Source organism: Eriocheir sinensis, chromosome 15 (assembly GCF_024679095.1).
Source record: "Eriocheir sinensis breed Jianghai 21 chromosome 15, ASM2467909v1, whole genome shotgun sequence".
NCBI classification, from domain to species: domain Eukaryota; kingdom Metazoa; phylum Arthropoda; class Malacostraca; order Decapoda; family Varunidae; genus Eriocheir; species Eriocheir sinensis.
In genome coordinates this window covers 5,787,581-5,807,991 of record NC_066523.1, presented here as the reverse complement: position 1 = coordinate 5,807,991, position 20,411 = coordinate 5,787,581, and the positions used below count along the sequence as shown (strand labels likewise).

General features: G+C 41.2%; 1 protein-coding gene and 1 long non-coding RNA gene across 6 annotated transcripts in view; one reads left to right on the top strand and one right to left on the bottom strand.

Moving 5' to 3' along the window:
• The first annotated feature begins 113 nt into the window (after window positions 1-113).
• LOC126998823 (uncharacterized) lies at window positions 114-6,791 on the top strand. Its single transcript, XR_007753032.1, has 2 exons — window positions 114-350; window positions 6,657-6,791. It is a non-coding gene; the product is annotated as an uncharacterized LOC126998823 (long non-coding RNA).
• LOC126998822 (E3 ubiquitin-protein ligase MIB1-like) overlaps window positions 5,874-20,411 on the bottom strand; it is a 34,973-nt gene continuing 20,435 nt past the window's right edge. For 3 of the 5 annotated variants that reach the window (XM_050860945.1, XM_050860944.1, XM_050860946.1), the window contains exons 4-9: window positions 19,454-19,582; window positions 15,784-15,974; window positions 14,876-15,059; window positions 13,308-13,473; window positions 9,994-10,271; window positions 5,874-9,006 (exon numbers count right to left, since the gene is read on the bottom strand). In XM_050860945.1, the coding sequence (XP_050716902.1) occupies window positions 8,866-9,006; window positions 9,994-10,271; window positions 13,308-13,473; window positions 14,876-15,059; window positions 15,784-15,974; window positions 19,454-19,582 (1,089 nt within the window). In that variant the 3' untranslated portion in view covers window positions 5,874-8,865. Of the gene's footprint in view, window positions 9,007-9,993; window positions 10,272-13,307; window positions 13,474-14,875; window positions 15,060-15,783; window positions 15,975-17,377; window positions 17,718-19,453; window positions 19,583-20,411 lie in introns of those variants that run through there. The other 2 variants (XM_050860947.1, XM_050860948.1) reach the window with 2 other exon arrangements.

The following is a 20,411-nucleotide window of genomic DNA, read 5'->3' as shown; positions in this document are numbered from 1 at the left end:
CAAGCGATATATATATATATATATATATATATCTATATATATATAGATATATATATATATATATATCTTTATATCTATATATAACATATACCGTAGGTGAGTCTTCTGAATGTTTCATGGGAACTAGTCTCGAGGAGAGGATTGGGTCTCGCTCTGGGTTCGAACACAAGCTTCACCGACACGGCAAGCGTGACGTCAATGAGCCACTGGCCACCGTGGGCGGCGGACGTCTGTGCTGCCGTGGCCTGGAGTGTTCTTGCTTTTGCACGCTTTTTCTAGTCAGTTGCTCATCAAAAACTTTCCTGGTGTTGGACCACCGGAACAAGAGGACGAGAAGCAGACTGTAACAGGTATGAAATTTCCAGCTTTGGCGAAGTTGGAGAATGCGTGAAAGAGTTGTTACCCGCGACCTCATTGAAAAGGGCCCGTGTCCCTTTACAGAGGGGACAATTGTGAGTGAGGGCTGTCTCATCCTAGTGTTCTGTCCCTTCGGCGAGGGAACACGAGCCTTCGTCTGCTGACGGCCTAAGGTAAAGAAAATTCTCCTTGCCTTGGCGAGACTTGTGATTGTCGTGAAGTGCCTGAAGACTTGCTGTGGTGCTGACCACACTTATAATACAAGTACAACAACATTCAACAACCCAGGAGTTAAAGTGGATAACTACCGATAATGGCAACACGTCCTTAAAGGTATATTCTTGTTACTCAGCCATCAAGTGTTATAAGTGTAGTGGGCAGCGTGGCTGGCTCAGTCCCTGTGCATTATACTTGGATCGTTATTGTCCGCGGAAGCCATTAAAACTGGTGTGTAAGGCTGCTGTATGATATGACCTTGAACACCTGTATTAAATCGTCTTAACCTTATTTTGAGTTGCAAATCAAGTTCTTCTTAGCCTGTTTTCACATGACTTAAGTTATAACAAGTCGGATGTCATCATTGTCATATTTCTTTGCACCCTTTTTGTATGGTCGCCGTCTCTGTTGACAATATTCCAGATAAGTCTTGCCGCAGGTTTACAATAATTGATTTACTATCTGCATTACTCTTGGTTTATTTTTATGGGAAACTGTTCAAGAAAATGTTGAGCATGTATTCATGGTACTTAAAGAAAAGACACAAGGAGTTGTGAATGTGTAATTGGCATGGAAGTATTCAAATTAAGATGAAGGAAAAAAACATATAGTGGACAGACGAGATTAGAGAAGCAGCAAGGCAAAATTAAGAACAAATAGTAAGTTTTGAGAAGAGCATTCCAGAACAAGTAAAAGGTAATAATGATAATATTTAGACTTGTAAGAGGAGGCACCACAAACGATCCAACAAAACATCACGCACAAAAAGCAACGGGATAACCTTAGGAATCGCGGCTCCTAGCGGGTGCGCACTTAACACCCGCTAGCACGTACGACGGGGTTTTGACAAGCGGATAGGCGTGTTTATGTCACAAGGGGTTATTTGATTAAGATTCGTTTTAGTACCGTGCCAGTATCTCTTTACCTACCTAATGAAACATCAGTAGCTCTTCATATATATTTTCTACAAACCTTCAACAGTCATGGAAACGCTTTCAAAATCCAACTCAAGGACTTTTTTTTTACTTTTGAAAATAGGGGATAATGTTTACGAAAGGGCGTCGTCTCCTCTGGTGCTGGGCGCGGCGACGGTGGTGCCGCCGCCGCCACAAAATAGCTCGCAGAGGGTTTTGTTAAGTTAGTAAAGCACCGTCGCCGCTGCCAGTGGAGACGACGCTCTTTCGTAAACATTATCCCCTATTTTCAAGAGTAAAAAAAGTCCTTGAATTGGATTTTGAAAGCGTTCCCATGACTGTTGAAGGTTTGTAGAAAAGATATATGAAGAGATCCTGATTTTTCATCAAGTAGATAATGATATGCTGGCACGGTCCTAAAACGAATCCTTACCGTGTATTTTTCCACGCTGGCCTCACGATTTTTTCGAAGTCCATTGTTATTGTTTCACGAGCGCCTCTATAGACAGACTGAGCCTCATAGCTGCCTTGCAGTGCACCATACAAACTAGTTTTCTATTCACGTGTTGGATTGTGGATTTTCCCTTCACTATATTTATTGCAAGAATCAGGTCCACATCTTTTCTCCTAGAATTTTTTGTGTATATGGATTTTTTATTGTAATTGTTCTATTTCATTCAACAAAATAAATGTTATGGTATTCATTTATATGAGAGTTTTTTTCTTAACAAAGTCTCCTGCAACCTACTTAACCGAGGAAGCCATTGACGCCACTTAAGTTGGGTTGTAAAATCTCAAATCCCATGTTAATTTCCTTATGTTCTAAGCGTATCTCCTCCCTTACTTACGGGCCGATTTCTTTCATTCAAAAAACATTTAAATCAGGAAGGATGGGAGATTAATGTTTGCTACCGATAAATTTTATACAATAGTAAAAAATATTTTTTTAAAGTTTGATGAAATAAAAAATAAAAAAAATTCAAAAATCAAAATCAACTTCAAACAATAGTTCCGATAGCAAACCCTATTCTTTACACACACTTTCATAAGATGCAGTAGGAGATAATTATGTGTATAACAAGAAGTGCAACGGAGGAGATATTTTTAAAGTGCAAAATCATGGTTTTGAGATTTCAAGCGATGAAGTTGAAATATTTTTTGAATTTTACCTATTCCAAATAAGGACTTGAAATCCACAGGATACATTCATCAGGATATGAAGAAAAAAGCAGACATGGTTTCCTTAACTTACTTTCATTGGATGCGTACATGTGTGACGTCATCCGCGGTGCATTGTGGGCAAAACAAATGCTTAGTGAGCTATCCTTATAGTAGCGCTGTGATTGGCGAGGTTCATGACGCCAATCATGAGCGACACTGTCGGGTACAGAAGGTGAGTCACATAGAATGATGGAATTTTTAGAAGAAAATTATCTTAGCCAAATGGTTTCTGAACCAACTCGACAAAATAACATACTTAACCTTATTATAACGACCCAAGATAACCTAGTCAGTAATGTCACGGTAGGAGAACACCTCGGTTCCTGCGATCATAAACTAGTGCGCGTTGACATTAGAGCTCAAACATCGGTGACTGAAAATAAAGTAAAGGTGCCCAATTTCAAAAGAGCCAACTTCGTAGAAATCCGACGAAAACTAATAGATATGCAACTATCAGATGATGTAAATCCTGAGCATGCATTGCCTAACTTTGAAATAAAACCTGATGCAGTCCTTAAAGCCCTCAAATCACTTAAAACAAATAAAAGTCCTGGACCTGACAAAGTATATCCAACTCTGCTGAAAGAAACAAAGAGCGAAATACTCTCGTCCCTCACAACCGTATTCAATATGTCCTTGCGACAAGGCATCGTCCCTTCAGATTGGAAAAAGGCTAACGTGACACCGATCTTTAAGAAAGGAGACAAAAAAGTACCAGGTAATTACAGGCCCATTAGTCTAACTTCGGTTGTAGGTAAGCTACTTGAGGGCATAATTAGAGACAAAATTGTGAGTTACCTTGAAAGCCACTCATTAATAGGGGACTCACAACATGGCTTCCGAAACAAAAGATCCTGCCTATCAAACCTATTAACCTTTTATAACGACCTCTTCACTGTTTATGACGTAACCAAATCACTGGACGTAGTCTATCTTGATTTCCAGAAAGCGTTTGATAAAGTCCCACATCATAAATTACTTTACAAATTAAAGCAAATAGGTATTGACGGTCAAGTAAACCAATGCATCGCGAATTGGTTGAGCAACAGACAACAAAGAGTAGTGATTGACGGATTTAACTCAGAGTGGGCGCCGGTCACTAGTGGCGTCCCTCAGGGCTCGGTTCTTGGCCCAGTGCTCTTCATTATTTACATCAACGACGTGGATGTTGGACTCAATAATCGCATTAGTAAATTTGCAGACGACACAAAGATCGGTAGCACGGTTCTCACTGACGAAGTCAGGCAAAGCCTCCAAGAGGATTTGTACAAAATTTCAGCTTGGTCGGATAGATGGGAGATGCCCTTTAACGTAGACAAGTGCCAGGTCCTTCAAGTTGGAACGAGGAATAAGTTCGATTACGAAATACGCGGCGTTAAACTCAAAAGCGTTCAATTCGTCAAGGACTTGGGGGTCAAAATCGCGTCAAACCTCAAATTCTCACAGCAATGCATCGATGCAGCAAATAAAGCGAACAGAATGTTGGGGTTTATTAAGAGAAACTTTTTATTCAAGAATAAAGATGTAATACTCCCGCTCTACAATAGTTTAGTCAGACCCCACTTGGTGGAATATGCGGTACAGTTTTGGTCTCCCCACCATTCAAAGGATATTGCTAAATTAGAAGGTGTTCAGCGTCGGGCAATGAAAACGATCCCTTCCTTGCGCAACAAATCCTACAAAGAAAGGCTTTCCACCCTATACATGTTTTCTCTTGAGAAACGTCGCCTCCGAGTAAAACTGATCGAATGTTTTAAAATACTTAATGGTTTCATGAATGTAGACAGATCAACATTGTTTATGATCGATGACACTTTGCGCACGAGGAACAACAACAAAAAACAATGGCGTAAAACTCAGATGTAGACAAGTAAATTTAGACTGCACCAAATTTTTCTTCACCAACGTTGTAGTGCGAGAATGGAATAAGCTCCCACCGTCAGTGGTCCAGTGTAACACGATTGACTCCTTCAAAAAAAAGCTCGACTGTCACTTCCTTCAACTTAATATCAACTAGAGTAGAAATGCAACGTTTTGGAGCCTTCTGATTAATGTGGAATCACTTAGGTTTAAGGACAGACCACCTAGTCTGGACCATGGGGTCTGTGTGGTCTGATTTTCTATGTAAATCTATGTAAATCTCACACACACACACACACACACACACACACACATATGTGCGTATATACGCACACTTTTCATGATGCGCTACGAACTTCGTGTCAATTCTTGACGGTTCATAGCATATCATAGTACATCTTAGCAGCATCATAGGTCATCGTAGTGGTTCTTGGATGAAGCCAAAGTTCAAGATGCATGACGAACCGCTACAATGTTCTACGACGCTCCAAGATACCGCTACGATTTTCTACGAACCAGCTACGAACCACCTACGATGACCTACGAATTTTGAGTTCGTAGCGCATTGTGAAGAAATTTCAAACATTTAAAATTTTTCGCCAGTACCGCAAACCGCCACGATTCACTACGAATCGCTACGAAGTGGCCTACGAATGAAGCCGAAGTTGATCACGATACCTCACGATGCGCTACGAAGTCAAGTTCGTAGCTCATCGGCATAGAATTTGTTTAGGTGGGAAAGGGGCTTTAGGATAGGTTGTGGTGGTTGAGTGGCTGAGGCAGTACCTATAGCTCATGTGGAACTAGTTGGTTTTCAAATATGATATTCATTGTTCCTCTTCTACTGCAGAGAAGAAGAATATGAGCCCTTCACATACTGTCGCAGTAATATTATATCATTTCACTTGCAGAGTTTTCTGCACTTGACACTTTTTATTCATGAATACAGTTTTCATTGCCTTCCTGTGTAGTGAGGAGGGTAACAATGCTTTCATTGTTGTCCACAAGTATTTATCGGAATGTTCCCACAATGACTCGGTAAGAATATTCACTTACGATGTTCTCATGTGTATTTAACGTCTGTAAATCCTTTATTTAGATGCTATAACAATGGAAAGATAAGCAGTCAGATGAACAATGTCAAAAGCATTACTACCCTCCCTCAATGCAGAGCCGGGCAATAAGAGTAAAATTTTATTTGCTAAAAACAAAAAAATGATTTTTCATGTCATAAGTTACCTAGTTCAATAATTTTTGCAGTTCTTTAAGTTATGAATTGAAGGTGGGAAGGAAGTGAAATACAGATCATTTCAATTATGTTTATTAGCACGCTGGGGGTTCATTTGAAAGCATAGGTTTAAAACAACATTTTAGAAATAAAAAGTTAATTTGTCAAATTAGGTAATAGTCATTCCTTTGATTCCCCTGTATTCCTGCTGCCACAAGCACAAAGTACTGTACAACTGTGCTTAGCTATCATACATTGAGGCACATACATGGCTTATATAAATACATTCATAGGATGGATAAAAAGCAATCAGGTCATTTTAATTTATGCTAAATAGTGACCTTCACTGAAGTAAACTGCATTTAATCAAGCATGATATGAATAGTCAGACCCCATATAAAAATCAATTAAAATGACCAGATAATATAATGATGAATATTTAAATAAGACAACAAGAATTTGTTTGTAGCCTGTTCAGACATTCTGACTTCCCCCTCATTACACAAGCTGGCACTGAGGACTGACACACAAGCATCAAGCTGTTGGTCTGGAAGTGCATAAGGTCAAGAATTAGGTTCTTCCTGTTTCCTAAAATCATTGCAGCTGAACACCAAATAACCAGCAGCCTCGTCAACAGATGTGCTGGAGCTGCTGCCATTTATGATGCATGTAACATATCACCTTAGGGCAGAAAATTGCTGAGGGGATAATTTAAAAGTGATTTATAAAAAATGTTTATACCTGTAATGAATGTATTTTCTTCATGTTACTTAACATTCACCATAATGTTTGCTGTTAAAGCTGATAAATATTCATGTCTTGTAAGGACAAGATAAAGCTAATGAAAATTTTTCTTGCAGTTTGTCTCATCTATTCAAACATTCTAACAGCATGGTCATCATCATCTAAGTAAGTTCATGTTCCCTTTTATAATATGTGCAATAAGGTCTGTGCATGAGTAGGTAGTGAAAGAATTTACCTTAATTAGGCAGTTGTATCAGTGATAGACATGCTTGTTGTAAATTATAACACATTATTGTGATGACTGCACTCCTGTCAGTCTTGCACTGCTGTATATAATTTAATAGTTGAAAGTAAAGCAGAGACCAATCATGCTGTGGGTCAAAGCTGACAGTCCCATTATAAAACTTCGGTATATATAAGTCAGGAACATCTTTGGGCTCAGAAGCATTGTTGTGTATTCAAGATTGAAAGAAACACACAGCCTTGAAGATCCATGCAAGACACAAACATGCAAAACAGTATGGATTCTGTGCGAGTATTAAATGTTGAATGCTAGGTAGAAAACAACTTTCCCTTTATTTGATTCACCTCTAAGATCACTATATCATTGGAAAGTTCTTCTCACCACTTCAACAACCATTACTTGAGATTCCCCTATCATCTTCCATCTTTGTTTGAGGTCAATCTTGATTTTTTATCCTGTGTGTTCATTTTTTTTTATAATCTGTCATTCACCAACTTCGAAAGATGGACTCGACAGATGTCTTCCTTACACGATATTTGAGAATAAAAATCTCATTTCATGTTTACTGGAATGTTTGCTTTTCTAAACTGTTGGTTGAACCAGAAGGAAAGCAAATAAACTAAGGTTGTGTGGAGTTACATCAGTTTAGACGGCAGTGATCAGATAGCGCTCATAAATAATAATGTACTGGTATTTGGGTCATGTGTGCATGCATATACACACTTTCTCACACAATAAAAAATAGATAAGAAATCTCCCATGACTGCTGATAAATTGTACTTGCTAATGTCTAGCAGTTAGTTAAGCACAAACACTGTACAGTCATCAAACATGTTGTACAAAGTAAAAAAATCTATTGTTTTAGAAAACATTAAAAAGTGTCATTTGGATGTGCCTTTAAAGACTGCCTGTCACTATTTTTACCAAAATCAAATATAACTAGTAAAGGAATGTAATGGTACAAGAGTAAAAACTTACTTCTTCCAGTGTTAAACATTATTCTAGCATGAATCTTGACACTAGTTTTGAAAGGCATGCGCTAAGCCCTGCTGACGGGCAGGGAAAACTACTCCCAAATGACACATTATTAGCAAATACACACTCTGGGCAATACTGTTGTTGCAGCGGTTAATTGTCTACTCTAATCCCATTCCCTTAGCCACACCGTCACCTACTGGCTGTGTATGATACACACCTGTGGAAAGTGTCACTAGTTACAACATCCCAGGGGTGATGAATGTGAGTAAATATCTTCTTATGTACATCTAGTATTTCTAGGGTCCTGACTTGCTTAAACCATGATAGAATGTAATTTGGCATGGGTAGTGGGAAGTAGAGTAAGTTGTGAACTTAAATTTATATTATGTGGAGGAGGAAGGGATGTATGCCAGCCACTCAACAGCTTGGCTCAATACTGAATCATGGAAAGTTATCATTCTCCAGCAGGAGTGAAGCCTCATTATAAAATACTTTTACAGTAATGACCAGTCAAATGAAAAAAGATCTGGGCATGTAAAGCTGCAAAGAGTCATTTCTTAGATACATATCAGATCACAAAGTGATTGTATTCATAAAGCTGCAAAGAGTCATTTCTTGAATACATAATCAGATCACAAAGTGATGGTATTCAGAAATCTTTTATATATATAGCACATTGTTGTGCAATGCATCGTTTGTCAATTTCAGCAGGAATTACCTGTTGCTTGTAGTCCTAAATTGCTAATGTAGGATAAAACCTTTAAGGATACACAATTTAATTCCAAAGATATTCAACATTGTGTCACCACTAACACAATTACGTTCTGGTGCCTTCGTCTGTCTGGCTATCATTAATTATTATAAGTAATGTTAACTTGCAGTAAATGTTATCAGCAGCTGCACTTCACCATAATGTGTGCAGTTGAAGCCTCAACTGTGAAGCAGTGTACTTGGTGACTTAAGCTGCCTGCATCAACAATGTTAAAATTATTCAACAACTAAATCTTTAATCTCATTCCAAAGTGTGACCCCTGGAGTGAGTTCACTGCTTTCATGTGTTTTGATTGTTGTGCCTCAGCATCAGCCGAGACAGACATTCAGGCTCAGAACACTAAGATTCGCTTTTCTACAGGCTTGCGGCAGATTGGACACTCGTGCATGCGGTCTCCACACATCTGGCAGGTGCCGTGACCACAGAGGAATATCATGTTCTTCAGGCGGTCAAGACACACTGGGCACATGGTCTGGAAAGTGAAGGAAAGGCAGTTAGTACTACATTTAGGAAGAATTCAGGTAATGTCCTTCCCTTTGTCCTTTTAAGACAGTCTATTCCCACAGAAAACCTTTTATGCAAATGCAATCTGAGTTCCTAACATCTCAGAGTTTCCAATTAGGGAGGAGACTATAAACAGCCCTAGCCCCTAGGTGACGTATTTTAATGGCTCCTAATTTCTCCTTCCAAATTTAATTTTTCATCCTAATTTTCATATTGTAGACACTGAAAATTGACATGTCTCTATTGTAGATTTCTTTTTTTATCTTTTTTAACATCAAAAGTTCATCCTGTTAAATACTGTATTTCTATCAGCTTGATAAAAGAACAGCAAAGACTGACTGGATTTGCCTAGTTTTCCCCATTCAGATTTTGTTTAATGTGCAAAAATATTAAACATGGAGAGCAATGTTTTTTGTTATATTTAATTTGACTGATTTAAATCTGAATGAAATCTAAATGAGGAAGTGACTAAACTAAATGGGAATGTAGCACAGCATGAGGTGTGTCAAGATGGAAAGGAGAAGGTGTGTTAGAATTTAGGGTCAAATAAGTGAGGTGTGGTACTCTGGATTAGGACAGGGGATAAGAAAGAATCAGGATGAGTTTGTCTAGACAGTGTATTGGAGCAAGACTGAGGGAAAAGGTAGAATGGGGAGACCAACAGTAAAATGGATCAACAGAGTGAAGTGAAAATGCTAGCATGGGATTGAATGTCAGAAGGGAGTGCCAGAACAGGGAAAACTGGACTCTTCTGCTGTGGCCAGGAGGAAGTTGACATGAGGGGACAGGTATATATACAGATGATAGAATTCTTCAATGACAAATTATGGTACTCTGCCTAACAGTTCATCACAGAATCAAAGTCATGTTGTACCCCTCGTTCCTGACAGATAGACAGTAGTGCTGCCCTCTTGCAAAGTCCCCATTACTACATGAGCCCCTTCTCAGTACTGACCTGTTCCTTTATGTCGTGGAGCTGCTGCTGAAGCTTCTGCAAGTCAGCTGAGGACATGTCCCGCGTGCCATTGTTCATGAGGGGACCGGTGGGGCCGGGCACCACCACGCCCGCTGCCGCTGGGCCGGACACCACAATGTGACCCGCAGTGGTGTTGTTGTTGGTGCCTGAGGAAGCAGCCACAGCAGCGCCCACACTCGCACCGCTGCTGCCACCACTGCTACTGCTGTTGCTGTTGTTGTTGGTGTGGGCAACCCCAGGCAGGATGGAAGCTGGGGCTGCAGATTCACAGGTACAGCATTAGGCAAGGTTTTGTCAATTATGAAATTAATGAATTTGTTAACACAGACTTGCTCTCTAAAATGGCTGGACTGGCTGCTTCCATAAATGCCAGTGACCTAGCATATTCAATCGGTCAGAATTAGTAGGACCATACATCGGGGAGGCACGTCACCTTCCCAATCTACGACTCCAAACCCGTGAGTTCCTCCAGGCGTCTCCATCAGGTTCCCTTCCCTTCCCTATGTATATACCTCATAGCAGGATCTGTCAACTTGCTCAAGCTACAAACTCTGTGAGTGTCCTCTTGGTCTTCTCCACTTGGCATTAAGCCCTTACAGAAACAACTCGGTGAGCAGAGTTGGCTTCTGGGTCACTTGGCACATGCCTAAATATGCAAAAGCTGGCATTAATGGACTATGCAGGTAATAGGCCTTGAATCAGTCTTGTGGAGTAATTGCTGGTTTGACATTAAGTCATTCCAGCAATATTCCATGATTCTGCATAGGCACGTGTTGACTTGTAAAGGCAGATTGATGCCTTCGGTAACAAGTGCCTACCCAGAATCATGGGCCATGCTGGAATGACTGTGTCAAACTGGCGACACGGGCATGTGACACACTACCCAGAAGCTGACCCTGCTCTACGAGTTGTTTCTGTAAGGGACATACCTGACTGGAGGAGGCAAAGGGGGCACCCACATTATTCGTGACTTGAGCAAGTCTATAGATCAATCTTATTATGGGAAGGGGCCTGCATGGAGACTTGCCTGGAGGAACCCTCAGGTTTGGCGTAATAGGGCATGTGAGGCAACATGTCTCCCAATATATGCCCCCATTGATTGACTGATTCCATTTGGTCTTCATTCATATCGGGAAAATAAGTACTCTGAAAATAGGATATGTAATTCAGCCTTTAGAAGTTGCTATTCAGTGTCCATGACTAGCAGCCATAGAGTAAGACAGGGAGCACAAGTGACTTCATGATCTAGATCTTTGTCCTGTACAGGTATTGAAAACACCATATACCCATGCTGAATTAGTCCATAACATTGCTCTGGTATCTGGTATCAAGAAACTGCAATTCTCAGCTCCCTGGATATTTCAGAATTCAGCTGAAGAGAGCTGATAGTGTTCCTGGTGCCACAACTATGGGGACCAACACGTAACTTGTAGCCAACCCTGTCAGTGCCAGTAGTAGCATTTAAGTTGCCCAAGACAATGAGTGTGCCCTGTGGGGGACACTGGTCTAATACAGAGTCGAGTTTGGTGCAGAACACCTCTTCAGCTTTACAATCTCCTTGGAGCATACACAGGAATAACGGACACGAAGCACAGGGTAGGCTTCAACCTCACTTGCATTATATACTCATCAAATAGAGTAACCTCAATCACAAATGGCTGCAGTTAGTTGGAGATGCTTACAGCTACCCTCCTTCAGATGAGCACCATTGCTTATGCTGAACCAGTAGTAGGTGTACCCCCCTACTAATGATCTCGCTACTGCCAGGTCTCCGTGTCTCAAAGAGTATCCCACTACATCCATCTCCAGGCTTCTGAACTCATTTGATAGGCAAGGCAGTTGGTAACACAACACATCTATAGTCCAACCAAATTGTCGAGTCTGTTTGGGCGGAGGTCCATTTCTCCACTCTGCTCTGCCACACAGTCCCAACACCTATCTCTTCCTCTCATATGTAAGGTAAAGGTAACATATGATAGGAAAAAATAGGGACTGTGTGGCAGAACAGAGGGGAGAAATGGACCTGCGGGAGCCTCCGCCTGAACGGACTCAACAATTTGGTTGGACTTAACATAGAATACTGGTGTTAAGTAATATTCTTAACACCCCTGTTAAGTAATATTCTTAACACCCCTGTTAAGTAATATTCTTAACACCCCAAGTCTTTTAACAGCTAATTAACCACAAGTATGAAAGTTATCCACTGAATTAACAATGTAATGCAGAGAGAATAGGAGAATCCACTAGTATGAAGTTAATAATTACTTAGATGTAAGATGTAATTATTATAAAGCTAAGAAATAAGAAAATAGATGTATCATTTTGAGAGGCTCCTTATGAGACCACATAGTGTTTTTCACTTCACAAAGCCTACTATCTCTTACTCTCTGCTACCTCTTAAAATCAACACTTTTGGCATATAAATGTAGTTATTCTTATAATCGCTCTTCCTTATGGTTATTTATTAGTTTATCACCCACAAATATTAGAAACATATTTCAGGATAATGATAGGACGATGAAAGAAATGAGGAGGTTCTTGCCTCAGGCCAATGTTTATGTTATGACTCCGTAGCATCACTACACATTATGTTAATACTAAGCCAGGCCTAAAAATATACCAAGAAATCTTACAATAAATGAGTTCATTAGACTGTAGCCTAGCACTTTGTAGTGGTAAAAAAAGTCTAGCTTCAACAGTCGCTGGACATTGTCCATTTACGTGCAGTTCTGACTTAGTTTTGTTGTGAATGTCGTTTCAAATTACTTTATAATAGTTCAAAAGGCACATAGATTACTTTATAATAGTTCAAAAGGCACATACTTTATATCAATAAAGATATTATTGAAACAGTTTTTATTGGTGCAATCTGTTACCTGTTAATGGGTTTTGGTAGGAATACAAAGTCAATTTTATGCGCATCAAAACAAGTCAAGAATTGGCCAATGAGTGCGCAGTACCATCACCCATGCAATGATACCAAGTCTGCGAGTCCACCCCTGAAGGAAAATCTCCGCCAGCTCTCGGAACCGACTAAAGTTTTTTTGTCTATTGTAATTGGCCACTGTACTTTGTAGGCTGTAATTCTCTTCTCAAATATCATAGCCTTCTTTTTCTCTCATATTCATCAGTGGAATACACTCTTTTGAAACAAAAGTCAGAGTTTTCAAATACTCAGAAATGTAACAAATTTGATGGACAGCTCATTCAATTTCAACTTCACCTACTTCAATTAATTACTAGCTTCACTAAAGGAGACACAATGAGATTGGCAATTAGTAGTTATCACTTACCTTGCCCCCCACAGCACACAATGAAGGGAATCTGCTTCTCGATGACGCCTCGGCACTGCACACACTTCTTCATGAGGGAGGCACAGTTGTCGCAGGCACACATGTGACCACATGGCTGGAAGAGCACGGTTGCCTGCTTGTCTGAACACACGACACACTCCTCAATCTGTAGACATTGTGGGAATCAATGTGTGTCTTTGCTTTTAGTTAGTTCACTTGAAAATCATGATTAGCAAAACCCCCTAAATTAAAGTTTTCTCTAGTAGCCTTTATGCTACAATGATGCACTTTGTACGTACGTATCTTGATAGATGGCAGGATATTTGAAATCACTCGTGCATTAATGGCAAATGTTTTGTAATTAACTAATTTGACTGAGTTGAGAAAACTTGAAAATATCTTTGTTGTTGTCTTGGTACTATGATATTACCAAGAACATGTTAATGTTTATAGTTTGTGGTACTTGAAATATTTTACTGTCACGAGTCTTTTGAACCCACTCCTTAGGCAGAGGGGTTGGTCAAGTTTTTTTGAACTTTAAGCAAGTATTCTTGAACTTGTCAAAAACATGCCTTCAGTTATACTGTACTTTTTCATTTGTTGTACTGCTTGTCAATAAACATTGCAAACTCTTACCAGTTTTTAATAGACGTCATTATAGATATATATATATATATATATATATATATATATATATATATATATATATATATATATATATATATATATATATATATATATATATATATATATATATATATATATATATATATATATATATATATATATATATATAATTTGATTTTAATTATTTTACATGCTCCCTGCTGAGTCATATAAAAGAGGCTAGAAGATGAATAAAAAAGCAAATTAGTTTGCTGTACATGACTTTTTGCTATAGTTCATTACTGTGCTGTCCAAATTCCTAATGCAAGAGCTAACCAATACTTTCATTATTTCAGTTCTCTCACTGGTAAATTCTGGAACAGCCTTCCTTTGTCTATTTTTTTCTCCTTCCCACGACCTGAATGCTGAAGTATCAAGACATCTCTGCAACTGAAATAGACTCCTTTTTCAAATCTCAATCTATACTCTTTGCAGGAGCAGTGCATAGCAGAATACAATTGGGAAGTTACAATGATATATATTCTTAGGTGTAACCATCTAGCTAAAGCATAATGCCAACAGCATCACATCTCTGGTAGGTTCAAAGGCTGAACAGGAGCAATAAAATAGGATACAGAAATAAGGTTATGATTGGAGGACCCCAATGGAAGGAAGAGGTCTGGAGTGTTGGGTGACTCCAAGGTGGTAAGGAATTCGTGAAGGGTGCTGAACCAACTGCTTTAGATGATTAAAGACAGCAAAGTTGGAGGCTTGTTTACCAGGAAATGAAACCTAAAATTGGAAGTATTGAAATTTGAAGGGTTGTTCACCAGGATGGTCAGCAAACAAGGATGAAACCTAAAATTGGTCATAAACACAAATTTCTCAAGATTTCATAAAAAACTTGTGCTGGTTATGCTTATGTCCGTCACTGTAGAGTGGAGTGAAGAAACAACACTCACCTTTGTTCTGGACTGGACCGGCTCCTTGCACATCAGACACTTCTTGACTCTGGGAGAACAGATGGAGCAGGTGGCAATGTGACCACAGGGGCCGAAGAGTGTGTCCCGCTTGGTGTCGGAGCAGACCATGCACTCCTCCAGGCTCTCCTCGGGGCACACCTCCAGCGACCCCATGTCCCCGGAACTGTGAAGTGGATAGAAAGAAAAGGGAATCAGGTTATCACGGTCTTCTAAGTATTGAGGTAAAAAAGTACATTTAAGTAATAGTTTTAGTACTACGTATTAAACTAATTAATTATTCTCTAGTAGCGGTTTTCCTAATCTGAGGTCTGTTTCTTGATAAATCCCTTGATTGAGTGAGTGTGGCAAGACTTGCCCGATCCATGCACTCCATCCTTAGACTTCCCAGTGTTGTCATACATGGCCTTTTTATTAATGAGGGTTTTCATATCTCCAGCTTTTTATATTCTGAGCTACTCTGGTCTCAATATTAAGGCATCAACCTTTTTCAATTTAAATTTACCTTCAAATATCTGGACACAACTTTGTAGTTTCCTCCTTTTCCATGATAATTTAATTATCTTACCCTTTACGATGCTTTTGATGCTTTGTACTCATACTCACATTAAACATGTCACATCAGCACAAGGGTTCCTCAGATTCAAGTAAAAAAATTGCAACTTCTTACCAAGTTGTATCACACCAATGGGAGACATTGACTCAGACTGCATAATACATAAAAAAAAGCAGTAAACTTTCTTGAAAGCAAAGCTTTGAGACATAAATGATGAGGACATTGATGAGTAAAGATGTTAGTGAAACTGACAAAAAAAGTAAACAACGCTTTTAAGATTCCAGAACTTTCATCCTTTTTTGAGGTGTGGGGAGAGAACGGTGTCAACACTCACACAGACTTGTCCTTGTAACATTTGGTGAGTGCCTTGCACAGGTTGGGGTCTGGACACAGGTCAAGGGGAGTCTGTCCCTTCTTGTTCTTGATGTTAAGGTCGGCGCCGTGAGCAGCCAGCAGACAGGCAATGGAGGCGGGACTCTTCTTGTCCACGCCTTGAGTCCCCAGACCCATCAGCAGCTGGGGCGACTTAAAGAGCATGAGTTTTATGGATTAGCCATTGAGGAAGTGGAAACAAAAACAAACTTTTATATTTTCTCTTGAAATACATCATGCAAGTCCTATCTGTTCATAAACAAAGGTTTAACTAAATGTCACTGCAGCAAATGAAAACAAATTACACCAGGAAGCAGCAAGATTATTCAAAGTGCCTGGAATTGGGAGAGACAATCAAGTTGATGGAGTAACTACAGTGTATGAAGTAGGAAGTAAAGCTGAGATGAGGCAAGACAGGATGCATCTCATAATTATGATGTCAGTTGAGGAGAAACATAAGGTACATAAAACACCAAAATAGATTGTAGGAAAATCAAAATATAAATAGAAAACTCAGTATGTCTATCTGGAATCAATCTACACATGCCTCTGTTTAAAATCACCTTTGTAGTCATCTGGAAAAGAAAAAGTTAGTTGACTTGAACTAACTGTCAAAAGCATTTAACGGGAATAAACGTTTGAATTATGATGAATCCTAACCAGATCCTCGTATATGGGAGATTTTTTAATTTTCCATCTGGACCCTCTCTTCACAACCTTAAGAGCTTTTCAATATACCAAACAAGCTGGAACTGTAAGCTACCTGACGATGCATCCCCTATTATCACTACGGGCCAGTACATCCATATAAAGTGACGTCTAACTGAACCTGTCTAAAGGGAAGGTCAAGTCCTCAACCCTCTGCCAAACATTAAATGCAACAGGTAAAGTAAAGGTAAAGTTGGGAGCATACGCTATAGCTGCGCGTGGCGGCGATGCTCATCTCTACACCACTGGCCCTTTAAACCTGTGGTGGGAGAGAACCCATTAACCCGACACAGGGCCAGTGTGACATCCGGGTTACCAGTTTACCTTCCCCAGGTTTCCCAGGTACTCATTTATCGACCATCCCGAGAGGTAGGATGAGCAGGTGAGTGGGCTAACCATTAGATCACGGAGGCGCCGACAAGCCATAATGGGTAAAACTTTAATTGGCACAAGTAAAGGTCATTAATTACGATTCCAGAACTGCCATTACCGGTACCTGCCATCTCGCCAGTTGTTCAGTTCACGCACAAACATAAGCACGCACGCATGGACGCACACTTGATACAAATGACCTGGCGTGAACTGATACTTGTATATGAAAAACTCAAACCAGGCGATGCGATAAGGTGACGCTGCCCTCAATAACACACACACACACACACACACTCAAGGCCACTTCCTGCATATCCCCCCAAGGCCACCTAACTACCTCACCTTTCGTCTGTTTCCCCGCTGCTGGTCTTGTTTCCTTGATATACGATCGCCAAAGTGTCTGTTTCTCCTGTGCACTGATCATCTTAAAGCTCCTAAACTTAATACTACACGGAGGACCCTTGAAGAATACTAACACCCTGCCTGCCATTCGCGCTCTCTCGTTCTGTGTCCGCCAGGGTGTCTGTGCGTCCGTTCAGACTCCGCCGGGGATGGTTACTGATGAGTTGCTTGGGATGTCGGAGTCGCTTCATGAACCAGTGAGTGAGTGGTTCGATACCCGAGTGACTCAGTTGAAATGTCATTATTAAACTTTTTTTTTTTTTTTACAACAAAGGAGACAGCTCAAGGGCACAAAAAAAGGAAACAATAATAAAAAAAGCCCGCTACTCGCTGCTCCTTAATTACCTCATTAGTACGGACATTCATCGTTATTAATGTCATGGCGCACGAATGTATGGCGAGTGATAGCTTATGAGTCTCTCCATGAACCAGGAAATGCGTGCTTCGATATACCAGTGAAGTGAGTGTGTCTGTTACATTAATTCATCAATATTGAAAAAAACAGACATATTGTATGTTACCCAATTCACGGCGACACATTTAATCTCAGGGATAGTGATAGATGAAGAAACCAAAAAATCGATATGTCTTCTCTTCCCTTTCACACTCCGGGACCCTGGGCCACACCAACCGAACTTTTCCCTTTAGGCACTGCATGGCGCGATCGTCAGCGACTCTCTTTCTCATGAGCGACTCTTCGAGCATTTCATTTTACATTTTCAGACAACACCGTAACCTTCGTGAGGTGTCGTGGTGTGAGGTCGTCCAAGTTGAAGAGAGGAGTCGGGAAAAGTGGAAGAGGGATCGATCAGGCAATAAGCAACATCCGAGCGGGATTCGAACCAACGCGTCGAGGCAGCAGGGAGCGGGGACGAGGGAGGAAAGAGCGTGTCGGCGCGCGATTGGTCAGGACGAATGGCTGTTGATAATGATGCTGCGTTTTGACTGGCCCATGACGCTGCCTCGACGTCCAATAAGCAACCGTAATGATCTGATGAATTATGGAGCCGTGTTAAAACGCAGTGGCGAGAATTGAAACGAAAGAGAGAGAGAGAGAGAGAGAGAGAGAGAGAGAGAGAGAGAGAGAGAGAGAGAGAGAGAGAGAGAGAGAGAGAGAGAGTAATGACCTTCGCTGGCCATGATGTAAGCACCACTAACACTAGAAAACAAAAAAAAACAAAAAAACGAAAAAAACAACAACAGTGGACGTCTTTTTTTCTTCCATATAGAACACTTCCCTTACCTTTTCACCTTTCATCTCATCCTCCCGTTGATTTTCTTCTTTTTTCCGCTTTTCCTTGGTCAAACTTACCCTTCTCGTTAGCAAGCCTTTCAATTAGGTCATTTTTTCCCTTCTCATTATATCGCTTGATCCCCCCAATTCACTTTTTTCCTCTTTTCCCCGATCAGAGTTTCTCCTTCATCAATTCTTTTTCTTAATACCTCTCCTCTCGTATCCTTTCCCTTCAGCACCCTTGATTCCTTTCCCAAAGTTTAAGTGGCGAATTACTAGACGTTTCGGCGCCCAAGTTCACATATTTGACAAGGGTTTCGTAAGAGTTTGGGGCATTTCCAGGTGTAGTTTTATGACCATGGTGGTAGTGTGACCCTTCCTCTGTACCGTGAACCTAAAGAAACACTCATTAGAACCCGACTGACCCTTTCTTTGACCTTTAGAAATAGTTGATGTGAGACGCGAGTGTGTCTTATAATACCTTCCTAAAAGTCCTTGTCCTTTCCCCTCCGTCCACACCCTTCATTTTACCAACGTCCATAAAACCCCCAAACCACCTCAAACCTACCCTTTTGTCTCTCTCTACCTTCATACTAAAATCAACTATGTCTTCCGACCCAGCATCCTTGCCCCTTCCCCCTCCGCATCCCTCCACGCAAATCATCTCGCCCACGTCTTCAAGATCCCAAAACCACCTCAATCCTTCTCTTTTCTCTCCTCCCTACAAGAATCCTATCCATGAAGTCTTCCAACCCAACATCCTTCTCCCCTCTCCCTCCGCACCCTCCAAGGCGACCCCAAAACCACCTCAATCCTTCTCTTTTCTCTCCTCCCTACTAGAATTCTATCCATGAAGTCTTCCAACCCAACATCCTTCTCCCTTCTCCCTCCGCGTCCTCCACGGCGCATCCCTCACCTTGCCCACGTCCTGCATGTCCTGGAGTTGGCGCAGCTGGGAGAGCGTGTGGTGGCGCAGGGCCTCGTGCAGGGGTGTATCGCCGTCCTTGTCCGCCAGGTTCAGGTTCGCGCCCTCTCGCACCAGGAGCTGAGGAAGGATGCGGGAGGTCAAGGTCAGGGGTGGGATGAGGGAGTGAAACAATGCGTGGAAAAGTCAAAAAGAAGAAGAAAGAATTGATTAGACGGCAAGAACGGATTAATACTGAAGCACTAACAGATAAATGAGAGAGAGAGAAAACGAAGAATTGCACGGAGATAAAAATAACAAAATAGATGAAAAAATAAAACGGACACAGTTGCAAATCAAACAAATGACGGACGAATGAAAGATGAATGAGTCAGCGAACCAATAGGCGGAGGAATGAATTAACTGGTAAACCCCCCTACCACTTCTAGTACCCCCATCCCTCCTCCTACCCCCCTAGTCCCCCTTCCTCCTCCTCTTCCTCTTGCACTACCTCCTCCTCCTCCTTCTCCCTCAACAGTATCCCTCCTCTCCTCCACTACCCCAACCTCCTCTTTCTCTCCCCCTCTCCCCTCTCACAACAGCGCCACCACTCACCCCAGCACCCCATTCCTTCTACTCCTCCCTCCCTATCCTCTCTTCCCAAACCCTTCTTCCCTTTTCTCCATCCCACTCGCTTTCCCCCCTCCTCTCTCCATCTCTCTCACTGCCTCCAGACCCCTCTCCTCCTCCCCTTTCTTCCCCTCTTCCCTTCTCCCCCCCTCCTCTCCCCATGGCCCCAGACCCCTCTCCTCCTCCCCATCTTTCTTTCCCTCCTCCCTCTCACATCCCTATCCGTCCACCCAACCTACCTATTCCCTTCTCACTCCGCCTCTCTTCCTACCTCCCACGGTGTCCATCTCCTACTCCCTTTTCTCTCCACCCTCTCCTCTTTCTTCCCCTCTTTCCCTTC